Below are 16,271 nucleotides of genomic sequence, written 5' to 3' on the forward strand. Positions count from 1 at the left end.
ACGGTTTGATAAATGTGATGAGTTTGAATTTTAGGTCAACCTGCTGACGAACAGGCTGTGTCATCTGAGGAATATATGAACACATTTTCCATTTTCCATTCCTAATCTTCCAAGTTCTACTCTACCATTTCCTCGAGTGATGATGAGAGTGAAGAAATTTTACAATAGAAAAATAATCACTTGCAAATGTATTGTGTTTCCTATACATGTTTCTCTGTTTGTCTTTCATTCATGTCTCAGGGGTCTAAAAAAAACAAAAAACAAAAACAAAGTTAAACAAGAAAACAACAGCAATAAATTTTCATCACTCACAGGTCTCTGCACAGCAAATGTGCAGCAAGTTTTAATATCTCTGAGGTTAAGTTTCCTGCAGCTGCACACGGTTCAAATCAGAGCTATTTCACGTCCCTTAACGCCTTTGTATCCTCTGAGCGCGCTCCTAGGTTTCTCCAGTCAGACTGGATTTTACTTGACCTAAAGACTGATTTTATAATACACAAATTAACACTCTTAGATTAACATTGGTCAATAAGATTTGAGGGATTTCTGACACTGAGATAAAAATATTAAAAATATTTGTAAAAATATTTGTTCCAGCCCACCATCAACTAACTCTAGCTATAAAGAACCTCCTCTTCTTTTTTTTTTTTTTTATACATTCCAGTGAATTATCATTGTGTGGTCTAACCTCACTCAACCATCTTTGGTTTTAATGGAGAACAGTCTCAGCGTATACTGTAGGTCCAGCCCGGGCGGGGGTGTGTAGGAAGGGCAGCGGAAGAGTGTACACAAACAGCTTTGATCAGGTTTACGCACCACGCTCTCCATGTTTACCCTTCTTTTCTGTCGTTGTTTTTCCTCTTTTCTCATTAGCTGGATCCAGAGGGTTCCGTGAGGAAGACCCTGTGGTCCAAATGACCCTGAGAACCTGAGCCTGATGGTTTGACTAAGATCACTCGGCGAGGGAAGCCGGCGATGTTTTTTTTTTTTTTTTTTTTCCATGAAGTTTATGCTGTTTGGTTTTGTTTGATGTATTGACGGGGCACTGTAAACACCAGCATATGGAGTAATGGGAACTGCCAAGAGAACATTCCTCCTTTTAAAACGAGGGAAGACATTGAAATAGACAACTTTCTGACTTTGCCGTTGTACACAGTGTCCTCTCTGCTGCTTCATATTGGTTTGAATATCGGGATTTGGCAGCTGTTTGACATCTTTATCCTTGTCTTGTCCCCCCTGTGCTGTATTTCTCTTTAACTCCTTTTTTTCTCTCTCTCTGGCCCTAACCCTTGCTACTGAAAAGACTTTTTGCCTTTTGCTCTGAATCACAAATAAGAGCTGGCCGTTAACTTGCCTAGTTAAATAACGGTTGAAGACATTCAGTTCATTTTAATGCGGATAATGATGGTTTGGGGTCAAGGTTACTATCTGGAGGTCTTTCTCAGAATTTAGGATGTAGGTCATTTCCTCTGCTGTAAACAGATGAGTTTGTTTTATATAAACACAGCTCTTCCGAAATGTAATGGTTTTAGTTTGTGTGTAGGCATGGTTGTTCATAGCCATTCATGGTAAACACAGTGATGACCTTAATGTCAAGCAGATAATGAGAATATTTGTAGTTCTGTTTTCAGTTCTCATGGTGTCGTTTAGTCAGTCTTTTAATGTGTGTGTGTGTGTGTGTGTGTGTGTGTGTTCCACTACAAACTGTTTACACACAATGCAATGGTCCGTCGTCCGTGGAGATGCTGAATGTGTCGTTGTTGTTAAGGATAACAGCCAGTAGAGGGCGCCCTCTGCGTGCGGAAGAGAATTTGTGGCCTACACAACAAGTACAACTTGTGTCTCTTGCTACACTGGACAAATTTGCCTGCGAAATATATGTCATTATATCTTAGGATTTTTAAAATTTGTCGCAACGACACAGTAAACCCACAGTAATATGGATAATAACAAAAATATAATTAAACTCAATTTTTATATTCAATTGTGACTACAATTTTTTTTAAGTGTCATTGCCCTCCTCCCCAACATAACGGGTCTCCTCAAATGGCTTGAGTTATTTTACACTTCCTGTGCAACTCTTAAAGTTTTATATAACATTTTAATCCATCACCGAGGTCCGTTTAACATGACTGGGGCGACAGGAGAGTTTTAAAAGGTGGCTTAAGCCCTGCAAGTACCCGAGTACTACGGATCACGGCTCCCTGAAGAGGCAACTCAGGCACATAAACATCGGCTACATTGAATTCTGTCTTCAAACGAGACCCCTGAGTGCTGGAGATATTGAACCAAGTCAGCCAGCTGTGCAGAACCAGATCCAATTTCAGTACTCCTTCACCCTACGTTATGCTGTTTTTGCCTGAGTTAAAGAGCTCTGTACGTCACGTCAAACATCATGTGGTTGAGTATGGTGTGTACTGGAGTGTGGGCTAATCGAATATCATTGCAGTTAAACAGTGGATAGAGCACGTTATAGATCAAGTACAGTTTCTAGCCAACTAAGATCAATAACTTTGACACTCTTAGCAAGGTGAAATTTGGCGAAGGTTTTAGGGGGCGTCGCAAAAACTTAAACACAAAAGATGTAAACGCTGCCTTGGGTGTGATAGACGGTCATTACCCGACAGACATCACGCATGACTCATACTCTGAGGAATTTATCAAGAGCCTTATTTGCATTTAGTAAATGAACTGATCCTCTCATCCAGAGAGATTTGACTTTCATGTGTCCTCGGAAGCAACTTCGGTGTTAAGTGTCTTGCTCAAGGCCGTATGAGCATTTGTGGTCAGGAATTAAGTGCTCCGGTCAACCTCTTTCTCTCTTGCCACTAAGTTTTTATTGGCCTAGGATGGACAGATCTGTCTTCTCCAGTTATTAATTGAACTCTTTTGTGAAAAACGGGACATAAACAATACGAGGAGTAATGTGCTGTACCGCATAACAGTAACATGTACGTAAGAAACGTAATTATAATAATGTTATTAGCCTGTAGTATTTGTAAGCCGCAAACGTATAGCCTGGTAACTGTCCTTTTTGTTCAAATTTGCACTGTAGACTTTTATTCGGCCAAATTAGTCTGTAATCTTCGCCTCAGCGTCAGTCGAATATATAACAGCCTACCTATATAACAAACCACCTCTGCCTTATTTCACACATATTGCGCTAGCACGGTATAAAACTTTCTTTCTCCTTTTCAAGATCAATACACCACTGCCTTCCGTCATTTCGTTTCTCGTTCTGTCGAACGTTGTTGTCACTTTGCCTATACGCTTGCAAGCTATAATGTCGATTTGCTAAGCTTTTAATTCTGAATTTGTGTCTGCAATGCAATGAATACTTTTATTACTTTTATTCTCATGATTTAAGAACATCTATGGTCAGAAGTTTCCTGAATTTCTGACAATTTGTGAGATTTGTCTTAACATGAAAACGAACTCGCTTGAAGACAAGCTTCGTTTCACATCCGGCAGTGTCTGCGTCGCTATGGGCCAGCGATTTATTTAAGTGTGGAGTATTTAGGGAGTATTTAGCGTTGCCTTAAAACAGGATTAGTGAGACTACCAGAACACACAAACAAACACATGTTGCATTTAAATACTGAGCTGCTGACTGAGAACGTTTAAACTCTTTTAAACATAAAAGTATAAATGAGTATAAAGAATATAAAGCAATTTAAGCAGCGAAAGCATTGGTATAGCTCTCAGAAATTGCACAATGTAGAAACCAACGCTTGTTTTGGTTTTTTTTGTTGTTTTTTTTTCCATTCAAGCTTGATTGCTTCACACACCCTGATACTAGGCCTACAGTGAGCGCGTTGTTCTACACGTGCGCCCAGTATTATACAATCAATCGCGCAGCAGTGCGGCCATGTGACCTGTTCGAAAATTGTGACGGGATTGGTTCTTGTTTGACCAATCAAAATAAGATTTAGCCATCCTCGATGGAGTGGGCGTATCTCGGATTTGTTTTGCTCTGTACGCCTGGTCTAGGTACATGCTACCCTTTTTCGATGATCGGACACCAACTTCATCACTCTTAATATAACTACTTTAAGGAACTAGCTTAGGAACGGTATTGCACATGGTTAAAAAAAATTGCTACCATCCTTCGTCTAACTTCACTTTTCCAGCAGCGTCAAACGAGATTTTGCTTCCCTATTTCTATCTGTAGTTAAAAAAAAAGTGTCTATGCTGAACGCTGCTAGCAACTGTAAATAGAATAGAATAGAATAGACTTAGTTTGATAACACAGTATATTTGTACAGTTTGAAGACACTTCATGTAAGTCACCGCTAACACCGTTAACAAGAGTAGCCATCGCCTTCCGCGGGCCCATAATCAAGTTATGGATTTACGTAAATCCCTGACCCATACCACAATATTTAGTTAAATGTGCAAATTACACGCAAGTATCTTATTCGTGGAAGTGACAAATCATCTTACGTAATTGCTTTGATTTTTAGAAATTAAAGAATCTTACAAAGGATAGCTCGTGTGCCTGTTAAGAGCCAGGGAAGAGATTTACCAACGTATTTACTTGAATACGCAATAGTTCCGAAGAATTTCATTCGGGACACATGATTATTTGTAGGATATCGCTGAAGTAATCGTTTTGTTCGTGCAGATTCTAAAATTCCTTATTCCTCAAATGGGAAATATGACATGAATTTGTAGTTTTGTCTCAATGAATTGAATATTTTAAAAGATCAAAATGATTTAATCATAATCAGATTTACCATAATATTGTTAGGTCACGTGACCTAACAATATTATGATAATAGATGTCTGTGATAGACATACAAACAGTTTAGTAATTTCTTCGTCGCTAAGGGAAATGACGTATTGTTGTGTCACATCTCTACGTTTACGTCGTAAAACGGTAGGCTTGTGACATATTGAGTAGAAGTACCTACGAAGAGAGGGAAGCTAACAAAATCCATCTCCATCCTCTCTGGAGAACAATGAAATGATTACCAAAACTACAAGATCATAATCTGTACGTTCTAAACTTTCGACTGACACCAATATTGTGGTGTTTCGGTTTTGGATTTCAAAGATAAGTTATGGTGAAAGTTGAGCTGATTCAGAAGGATCCGGATTCTCTTGCAGGATTCGGTGGCAGGGGGGTGTGAGGAAAGCGAACAGTGTTAGTTGGGTAGCGAAGGAGAAAAATTTTGTCCTAAGTAGTTAAGAGAGCTAACACCTTTGATTTGTTTTGTTATTAATTAAAACAACTACACTGGTAATTAACAAGGACATTTTCAGCACAACAATGGAGCTCAGAGTAGGGAACCGCTATAGACTGGGCAGAAAGATTGGAAGTGGATCATTCGGAGACATTTATTTGGGTAAGTAACAAGGCAAACTATGAATGGTATTTATGAACTTGAGAATATGTAGTGCTGAATATATAGTTTAAGTCTCGACACTAATTCGTCAGATAATTGCATTGGTTTGACAGCTATGTACTATTTCAGGTTATGTAGGCAAAGCTGATCTGACTCGCTAAACATCTGTCAGTTTCTACTGTCAGTGGTAGAAAATCATTAAAAAACAATCCTAATGCCTAATCCACCTAAAATACATGTGGTATCTGACACTGTAGTCGAAATATTTTAGTGTTACCAGTTTTTCACAGAGAGTTTATTTCCAGTTCGTTCAGTTCCCTAGTTGGCCATGGCAGTTTGAGTCATCTAGCAGCTTAGTTGCTTTGGTTTCCAATGGCTAACTAAAGATAAAATTTGACGTTTTAGGGAGCAAACTACAAAAGCGAGTTGTCTTAGGGTTGCTTCCTGCTTAGACAATTAAAATTAAAGTGTAGAAAACAGACCTTTGTCTACATTTAACTGGTAGCTCAGCCAGTGGTACTTGTTCCACATCCTGCGGAAATCGTGTAATCTTGATTTTAAGTGTGATCTAAATAAGCACGTAAACAACGTATCACACGACAGCCCTCATACAATATTTTGTGTCATATTTTTGCGATTCCAGGTATTCAGCATAAGGTCGTCCAACCTTTTGTCAGGCTAGTAAACCGGACAGTCAGAGTGCGTCGGTAAATTATCCTAACCCTAGTTGACAAGTGGCCACACGGTCTTTGATATTTGTCTGTAGTCCCTTTAGGTATCATCAGACGATTCCAGGTATTCAGCATAAGGTTCTCCGTCGTGTATCTGACTAACATTGTCTTGTCTGAGTTGTGTTTGTCTTGGGTGAGGATCTCAATTGAATAACAGTTCTAGTGTTTGCATACTCTCTGTATACTGTATACTTAGTTCCCTGTTTGTCGCCGAGGTCTTGTTTGGTTATTGGTGAGAGAACATACTACTGAAGTTTGGAAGATAATGCTTTGTGATGGCCAGCGTAAAGACACCTGTGCTGAATTACTGAGTTATAGCTGTGAAGTCATGGAGCCAGCTCCCTCTTGCTGGTAGCCCAGGCATGCATTGCTTTGCAGCGTGTGCCAAACACTGTTTTAAAGTTGTCCTTTTCAATACTCATGAAATAAACACTCATTTCACTGTTAGTTTGTTTGTTTGTTTGCTTTAAAGATGGAACATTGCCATTGGAGGCCCGTGTACCCCTTAGTACCATGTACCTTGTGAGCCAGACTGTAGGATGATATGAATTAGCCTGTGTTAGCTGACCAGTTTGATTTACATTGAAGCAAAAATTGAATGCTGGGGTTTTTTGTTTTGTTTTTTTCAATGTTCTTCCGTTGACTTCGTTCCTTAAAGTGACTCTGTAGTTAGAGGTTTGATTAATTCCACTGGCTTTGATGGCCGAGTGTTAAGAACCTAACAGGTAGTCCTAGCTGATACTGACGATGACATTTGACTTGTTCAATATCACTGTTAGTATTAACCACAGTATCTGATGAAAGAGAGGCTGTGTGTGTGTGTGTGTGTGTGTGTGTGTGTGTGTGCGCGCGCGTGCACACTAACTTGGTTCCTGTCTTTGCACTTCATGACTATGAGTTCCACACATATTTCAAAGTCCAGAATTCTGTCACAGTGTCGTTGGAGGTGGTTCATTGAATTGGTTTGGCATGATGACAGCACTGTTGTTCCTCACTTATCTGCTTCATGTTTCTGTTTCAAAGCTGTTTCTCTTTCTTTTTTTTTTTTCATGTGACTTAACCTGTTGGACGAGCTGTGGGCCTAATCTGTGTACACAGGGAGAGACGAGTCGTCGTCCGTTCTGCCTGTAGCTGGTGTGCTGATGTAATGGTCACTCAGACACAAGGGGGATTTGTCTTGTTTGTGTCTCGTGCCTTTTGTAAACACGGCCTCAGGTTTTGTCTTTTTGGGGGTTTTTTTGTCTGTTTGTTTAATAAATTGACTGTCTTCCGCTCTGAGCTACACAGGCCTGTCAGTGCCACCGTACAAGCGTAGATCATTTAACGGAATCAAACATTGATTAATGGAGGCCCAAGACTAACGCAATCAGAGAGAGGATCTGTAAAGGCACATGGGGTCTCGGGTTCTTTATCAGAGGAACGGAAAGTGGCTGTCTCCTCTCCCCCGGTTCTGCTGGTTAGGGAAAGTTGACAGTGACACATGCTGATTAAAGGGGCTTTGATCAGTGTGACAAGGAACTGTGGTGTCCGTTTGACAGCCTTTTGACTGATCAGAGATCAGCGCATGACCTATGCTCTCACTCATCTTTTCTCTCCGTCAGACCGGAGGAAACTTGGTCATATTTTTTTCCACTGGGTTTGCCATTGTGACGGAATCTGAGGGTGTGACGTGATCTCTCTCGTGCACAAACATGCATAAACACACACAAACACACACACACACAGTGCAGTTCAGTTCAGTTGGCAGTGATCTGTGAAGTTCCCAAAATGGATGTCCTGGGATGAACAGATGGGAGGAAGACCATCACAGAACTCTATGTGTCCCCACCTGGCTGGATGCCACTGAGCCCTGTGTGCGTGTGTGTGTTCGTGTGGGGTATGTGTGTGTGTGTGGGGGGACGCAGGTGTATGGATTCAGAGCATGTATTACCCTGCTGTGATGTGATGTTCCACACTACTGTGATGCACTGATGTTCTCACATTTACATAACGACTCTTCATTTGTCTGGCAAGCTCAGGCAAGAGACACACACAGAGAAACAGGGAGGTTTTTATTTTTTATCTTTGTTTTGGTCATATCTTATCCAGTGACGATGTGTTTTTGATATCATCACAGTGGTAAGGACTGTTTTGTTTTGTTCTCTCTCTCTCTCTTTTTGTTTCTCCCTCTGCATGGTTTGATGTGATTTTGGAAACACCAAGGACTTTTTTTTTTTTTTTTTTTGCAGTGTCTTTATTTTTTTCCTCTCCACGGTCAGCATGCAATGACTTGTGTCCAAGAAAGAGAAGGGGGCAGGTTGCGAAGGGCCCCCCCCCCCCCTCTCTCTCTCCCTCTCTCTCTGTCCCCCCCCCCCATATGGAAAAGCTTAAGGAGCCAGAGCCAGAGAGTGAGTGAGTGTTCGCGGGGGCCTCTTACATAATGCTGTGAGTGTGCTCTGATATCGTTTGTCTATCTGGGGCCGCGGCCCGGGCTCCTGGCAGCTGGAGAAGGACTCTGTTGTTTACATTGCTCTTAGGCAGGGATGTGTCCGGGCCCGCGCGCTGGGAATAGCACGTCCCATATTCAAATTCCTCCTGATCGAAAGAGACGGCACGGCACTCAAGGAAACGCAAATTAAAATCAGCGTGACACTCTTGCCCGTCGAGCCGGTCACATGTTGGCGTGTGATTGGAGATCTGGATGGTTTGGAGGGGACGTCAAACATGAGTGACTGGCGCCAGTGTTGTGGTGTCTGTACGATTTTGGTGAGCTGTGTTCTGTAGAGAGAGAGCAGAGCGTGTGGACTGGCTGTGGGGACAGCAGCCCTGCTGGTCCTGGCCGCGTTGGGTTATTATGTGTTCAGAAATGACTGGGAGCCAATCAGCTCATTATGTCTGTGGATCATTGAGCGAGTTGGGTCTGGTTTATGACATACGTAATGCAGGAGTTGGTGAACCGTTCGTCGTCATTGATTCAGGGTGTTTAGGATGGCAGGTTTGAGATGTAGGTTGTAAGGGTTTTGGAATAGTTGTTTTGGTATTTGTGAGACTATTATGTATTGGCTCTTGTAGCCTCTGGCTAAAACGAATGGCAGAACAGAACAGCACGGAGAGTTTTTTTATTCCTTTACATCACAGTAAAGGCATTTCGCTCATGCATGATGACACAATGTGAAAACCTGCCCTCTCAAAGATTTATGGTCATGTCAATCCATTGGAGATAGAGACTGTGTTTTTTTTTTTTTTATGTTGACCTTTTTTGATATCTAAATGAGTGCTTTGTTTTTCTCTCTCTCGTGTCTCGATCAGGCACAGACATTTCGGTTGGGGAGGAGGTGGCCATTAAGCTGGAATGTGTGAAGACCAAACACCCTCAGCTCCACATCGAGAGCAAAATCTACAAGATGATGCAGGGAGGAGGTGAGACACTCCTATTCAGTCTCAGAACACCAGCTATCCAATCACGGCTCACCTTTTCACCAACGATCCAATCACAACTCTTCTTCTAGCCTACAAAACGGCCTCATTGCTTCTCCTCTGTCACAAATCTTCTCCTGTCAAACCATTCCAGTCCTGACTCCCTCTGTCCAGCTGTCCTGGTATCACTCTCTTGAGATCCAGCCACCTGGTCACAACTGTCTGTCTATCCAACCGTCCAATCACATTTTACCCTCTGTTCAGCCATCCAATCACAACCTGCCTCCATCAAACCATCCAGTCACCCAGTAGTACAACTGACTCTCTTCCAGTCCTCTCAGTTACATTTTATGTTTGATTTCTTTTTTGTTGTTGTTTTTGAGCCTGAGTTGTCTAGTAAAGCCTTAAAAATGGCAGTTGTGTTGTAGCATGCTCAAACTGTGTGTGTGTGTGTATGTGTGTGTGTGTGTGTGTGTGTGTGTTAACCTGTGCAGTGGGCATCCCGACCATAAAGTGGTGTGGTGCAGAGGGAGACTATAACGTGATGGTGATGGAGTTACTGGGACCCAGTCTGGAGGACCTCTTCAACTTCTGTTCCAGAAAGTTCAGCCTGAAAACCGTCCTTCTGCTGGCAGACCAGATGGTACACACACACATACACACACACACACACACACACACAAACACACAGATCAGGGTGATACTCTGAGTAGACCATTAAAGTGATATTGTATGCAGTAGATAAGAAGGGGGATGTGCTCTCTCACTGGCTGTCTGTGATAACAGAGATCAACAGAGTTCAACACTTCTGTGCCGTCACCTGTATTTACTTATTTATTTACATAGTTTTTATTAATAGGCAAATTAGTGCTGGGATCCTCAGCACTGTTATGTCACTCTGGTCCAAGGCTTCTTTCCAACACACTGTCTCTCTCTCTCTCTCTCTCTCTCTCTCTCTCTCTCTCTCTCTCTCTCTCTCTCTCTCTCTCTCTCTCTCTCTCTCTCTCTCTCTCTCTCCCCCCCTTCCTCTCCCAGATCAGTCGAATTGAGTACATCCATTCCAAGAACTTCATCCACAGAGACGTGAAGCCAGATAACTTCCTCATGGGCCTGGGAAAGAAGGGCAACCTGGTTTACATCATCGACTTCGGTTTGGCCAAGAAATACAGAGACGCCCGCACCCACCAGCACATCCCCTACCGCGAGAACAAGAACCTGACGGGCACTGCCCGCTATGCCTCCATCAACACACACCTGGGCATCGGTACATAACACACACACACACACACACTCACCTGGGCATCGGTAAATATGACACACATACTGCGTATTTCTGTTCCATTACTGTTTATCTGACTACCGTAGACTTGTATCGTAGCTCTCACTCACTTTCCTGTTTGCGTGCGTGCGCGCGCGCGTGCTTGTGTGTATGCACATGTGCACATATGCATGTGGGGATGAAAAGCTATGATGTTATGTTATCAGTATGTTTTTTGTGTGTGTGTGTGTGTGTGTGTGAGGTGCAGGGATGGGGAGTGATGTCATCACGGTGTCTGGTTTCTGTGTGTGTGTTTGGGGACTGGGCTATATTATGATCGTATCTAGCTCAGAGCAGCATTGTCCTATGCTATGCACATGTGTGAGGGCTGTAAACAGGAGAGTTTACGCAGCTGATTGGCTAGATCACTTTAGAGGCAGCCATCTGTATGGCTCTCACTGTTTCTTCTTCTTTTGTTGTGTGTGTGTGTGTGTGTGTGTTTGCGTGTGTGTGAGTACAGAGCAGTCTCGGCGGGATGATCTGGAGTCACTGGGTTACGTGCTGATGTATTTTAATCTGGGCTCTCTGCCGTGGCAGGGCCTCAAGGCCGCCACCAAGAGGCAGAAATACGAACGCATCAGCGAGAAGAAAATGTCCACGCCTATCGAGGTTCTGTGTAAAGGCTACCCCTGTACGTCCATCACATCACTATCTCAGCCATCAGCTCGTACGGTTTTCAGACCAAACACGCTGACGTCTCTTCGTTTTCTTTCCCCTTCAGCCGAATTTGCCACCTACCTGAACTTCTGTCGCTCGCTTCGGTTCGACGACAAGCCGGATTATTCGTACCTGAGACAGCTTTTCAGGAACCTGTTCCACCGACAGGGCTTCTCCTACGACTACGTCTTTGACTGGAACATGCTCAAGTTTGTAAGTCCATGGGTGATTTGGGCTTTCGTGTGTGGGAGTTTGGTTGTCGTCTGAAAACTGTTGCATTGCCTGTCACTGTACTTCGCCTGAGTTTATTCACTCTTACTGTAGGGAGTTCTGTAGCGCAAGTGATAGTCACGCTTTCTCACTTTCTCTGTCTGTCTCTCAGGGTGCTAACCGTGCAGCAGAAGAGGCAGAACGTGAGAGGAGAGACAGGGAGGAGCGAATGAGACACAGTAGAAACCCTGCCACACGCGGAATACCCTCTGCCTCCAGCCGACCACGGGCCAATCAGGACACAGCTCCGCCCACGCCGCTCACGCCCACTTCCCACACTGGTTAGCAGGAGTGCAAACTCAGTCTCTCTCTCTCTCTCTCTCTCTCTCTCTTTTACTGATTCACTTTTGCTTTCTCTCGCTGTCTGCAGTCGTTTTTCAGATCCAGCCCTGGGGATCTGCTCGACAGAAACTCTTAACACTAATCCATCACTAACACACTCAGCAAGACTTATTTGCTAATCCACACACTCTTAATGAATTAAAAGGGGAAAGCTGGCAGAGGGGGAGGGTGAGAGTGTGCGGTCCAGTCGTCCGATGAGGCCTTGGGCCTGGATTAGAAAAACACTGGTCATGATGGGAATCACAGTGACTCCTACACCTGTGACAGACACACATCCTACAAAGATACATCTCAGCACGAAACACACTCAACACATCTGTCATTCCATATGTATGAATTCTCTCTGGCTCTCTCTCTCTGGCTCTCTCTCTCTCTGTCATTTATGAGTTTATGATTCTTTTTGAGGAAACTAGAGTGCACTATGTAGTGTTCTTTTTTTTTTCGGTGCGGAATATGTAACTAAACATGTACTAATGCCGTGTGTGTTTGTGTCTGTGTGTGTGTGTGTGTGTGCGCGTGTGTAGCAAACACCTCCTCCCCGCGGCCTGTGTCAGGGCTGGAGAAGGAGAGGAAGGTGAGCATGCGGCTGCACCGTGGAGCTCCCGTCAACGTCTCCTCCTCTGACCTGACGGGCCGACAGGACACCTCCCGCATGTCCACCTCACAGGTACCGCCCCCTTGATGATGTCACCTGACCACGCCCCGCCCCTGCCTCTGCCTGGAGCTGCAGCAGAAAGATCGTCCAATAAAGTCTGATTGATCCTGTCGTCAGCCCTGTTTGTGTGTGTGTGTATATACGGGTTTAAAAAAAGCCATAAAACCAGCCCATAAAAAAACCACTCGAGCTTTTCTACTCTTTAATCTTTAGCTTGTAAGGCTGGTTCTGTAGGTTTGGGACACACACAGTCTGACTTGTCTCTGGGACAGTGTCCGTACTGTCAGGGGCATGAGCGATCCTTTGACGGGTCCGTGCTGATTCCTAAAGGTTCCGGACCTTACAGGCCAACTTAGTGAAACTCTGAGAATGACACGCTGCTCTTTTCTCTATGAGACCTGCATTGTTTTTTCTGTAGAGAGTCTCTGTGCTTTTCAAATGGAGACTGACGCACAAAAATCCTCATCAGGTCCATGGCTCTCTTCTTTGTGTTTTGTCCTGACCCTAGTCACAAGACGGGACAGTTTAAACCCTCACATTATACACCCTGAATGACCTGACCCAGCAAAGCAGTGAGAGCTCTGTGTATGTGTGTATGTGTGTGTTCGTGTGTGCACGTGTTTGTCTGCATCTAATGGAAATCCACTGTATTTACATGTAAATATAATGCCCTCTGATAGGAAATTTCAAAGTCGAGTCGATACTTAATCTGTGAGTGTGTGTGTGTGTGTGTGTTAACATCAGTTAACTTGGCTGTGTTTGGCTGAGAGAACAGAGGACACAGAAAGTCATTCAGTAATACATAGTCTCTCTCTCTCTCTCTCTCTCTCTCTCTGTCTCTCTCTGTCTCTCTCTCTCTCTCTCTCTCTCCCCCTCTCTCTCTCCCCCTCTCCCTTTCCCCACCTCAGAATAGCTTTAACTTCGACCATCATGGGAAATAGCCGCTGGCCTGACCCTGGAGTGGCAACAGCAGCTCCTGGTGAGTGTGACGCCAACGCCTTGTCCTACACTGCGGAAACACACACTCTCACACTCGCACACACACACACACAGCCGGTCAGGTGACTGCAGCTGGCGGAAGTTGCGACAAAGTTTACAGGAAATTTCCAGAACAGTCAAACTGGGACAGTGTGGAGTTTCCCCACACGCTCTGTAAAAACCGACTGACTTGGCACCAGAATTCACTGGCATCTCTGAAGTTTTGTCATCTAATGGCTTTTGAAAAGTTGGACAGTCGCTGATTATTTTTAAATTTTCCTCTTAAACATGAGGTTGCTCTCGAGTGTTATTAGTATGAGTGCTTGAATTGCTTTGCTGTCATAGGGTCCTGTTTACAAATATACACTGTACATTTAGTCGACTGTTTGCCCCCTGTTTTCTTGGTTCTTTAAAAATCCTTTTATGTCTTCACTTTGCCACAGATTACAGACTACATCTCCCAGAAGCCTCCTCTCTGCACCAGGGAGTGCTGTGGATGACTCAACCCAACGCATGGCTGATTGACGGCTCCAGCAGCCACCTGACAGGGCAGGGCGTCCACCCAACCAAAAACCAAAATGGTTCAGAACCAACCAATGCTCTCTCTAATGGGACGACTGACTCTCTCTCTCTCTCTTTCTCTTTCGCTCTCTCTCTCTCTCTCTCTCTCTCTCCCTTATATGTTAATGTATTTGCACATGAGAGCTGAGGACTTCCATTGCTGAATGATTGGTTTCACTGTCAAGACTCTGGTTGAGTTATTTAGCCAGCCTACCCACCTCAGCCCCCCTGTCTCTGGTGTCTGTCCCCCCCCGTGTGCGTGTGCGTGTGCGTGTGCGCGTGCGCGTGCGCGTGCGTGTGCGTGTGTGTGTGTGTGTGTGTGTGTGTATGCGCTGCTGCTGCACACCGCCCTTTCACATCTTTGGTTCAGGCTTTTTCCTTTATCCCTCACTTCCATGTTGGACTTAAAGGAAAGCTCTCTCTGATTTATATGGATGGCTGTGGTAATATTACTTTTTTTTTCTTTTCTTTTTTTTGCGTTTTTATCTTTGCTTTACAGACTCACCCAAGACGTTTTATTTAGTCACTGTATTTATTACTACGATGATTTTTTTTTAATATATATATGTATACGTTTTTAATACGCTTTTCTGTCACTGGCTGGTAATGTGGAAAGAGTTTCTCTCTCTTGATCTTTTGGACATTGTAAAGGGGCCAAAACTCTCACCTGTTCTCCTATATTCAGCTCTGAGTGAGACTTCAGGGAAACTCGATGAAGCTGGCCAGTATGTCTGATAACATAGCTACTCACCACTGCTGTACATTACTGTCCCCTCCCCTCTCGACTGCCCCCCCCCCGGGTCCCCACGGTTCCACATCCTCTGTTTCCAAACTGTGAAATATTTGTAACATACGTGTAAATGACTGTGACTGGTTGTCCAGATCACATGACCCGGTCTGGGGTCAGAGCCACTCAGATATGATGTGCTGGTTTGACTGATATGGTATCTGGCCTGGTGTTAACTTTTACACTGGAGTGTGCCCCACCCCACCAAGCTGCTGTCCTGGAGTGTCATATGGAGAGTAGGTTGTTCTCCTCTCCTCTGCTTCGTGTGAACTGTGTCCGTAGGACGTGATATGGATGGTATTCTAAGGCACCTGTAAAATAATCCTGTGATCTGACCAGTAGAGTCTGTGAGAGGATGTTTGGTATAGATTGGACTCCAGTCTTGGTCAGTGTAAGAGAGAACACACTGGTCGTTCGTAGAGATACTCCAGCACTGATGTGGCTATCCGACTTTTCTCTCTTCTTCTTCTTCTTCGTTTTAACATCCTCACTGAGCAGACAAAGACTGCCCTGGGGTAAAAGTGTCTCACTCCTCTGAAACTGTCTTCAGACACTGTGCACACAGGTGTCTGTGTTACAGGGTTTGGTTTTTTTTTTTCTTTGTTTGTTTGTTTGTTTTTTGGTTTGTTTGTTTGTACATTTTTTTTTTATGCAGGAGCCTGAACTTCATGCAGGCCTGACCTCTTCATTCCGACATCAGTTTGTCTGAAAGATCGATTGCAGATCTGTGGTCATGTGAAAGTCATGCCGATTTATGAGCCCTGTAAGAAATTTGTATCATCGCCCTGTTTGTTTACTTTAAACGGTGTAAATAAATCAACTACTTGTATAAGTTGTGCTGTCATTATTTGAAGTACAAATATACATTCCCTGGTTGTTCGGGGGGGGGGGGGGGGGGGGGGCGGAGCATATGCACAAATTTGGAATTTGCCCCATCTGTGAAGACTCAAATCTAGACAATGTTATAAAGTATCAACATTCTTAAGGGCTGAGGCGGGGTTAATACAATGCCTAAAAGAACACAGACAGAAACATTGAGGTTTTTGAAGCAGTTCTTTGCAGAATTTCAAGAGATTTTACATGTTAGTCATCTATTTAATGTGTATACAGACCCAGAGAGAATGTTGCATATTAATGATCCGTGTACTATACACACAAGACTCGAGTGCGCTGTTTACAGGAGATAGAGGACAGGACATACAGGGATATGTCCTGTTGAGAGTGAAAG

General features: G+C 43.7%; 1 protein-coding gene across 1 annotated transcript; it reads left to right on the plus strand.

The window, feature by feature from the left end:
• The first annotated feature begins 4,908 nt into the window (after positions 1–4,908).
• On the plus strand, positions 4,909–14,520 carry csnk1db (casein kinase 1, delta b). Its single transcript, XM_030774300.1, has 10 exons — positions 4,909–5,348; positions 9,368–9,478; positions 9,970–10,118; positions 10,511–10,739; positions 11,254–11,424; positions 11,515–11,663; positions 11,833–12,001; positions 12,587–12,729; positions 13,626–13,696; positions 14,139–14,520. The coding sequence occupies exons 1-9, from the start codon at positions 5,273–5,275 to the stop codon at positions 13,656–13,658; spliced, it is 1,230 nt and encodes a 409-aa protein (XP_030630160.1). The 5' UTR covers positions 4,909–5,272; the 3' UTR covers positions 13,659–13,696; positions 14,139–14,520.
• Positions 14,521–16,271: the final 1,751 nt, after the last annotated feature.

Source organism: Chanos chanos, chromosome 5 (assembly GCF_902362185.1).
Source record: "Chanos chanos chromosome 5, fChaCha1.1, whole genome shotgun sequence".
NCBI classification, from domain to species: domain Eukaryota; kingdom Metazoa; phylum Chordata; class Actinopteri; order Gonorynchiformes; family Chanidae; genus Chanos; species Chanos chanos.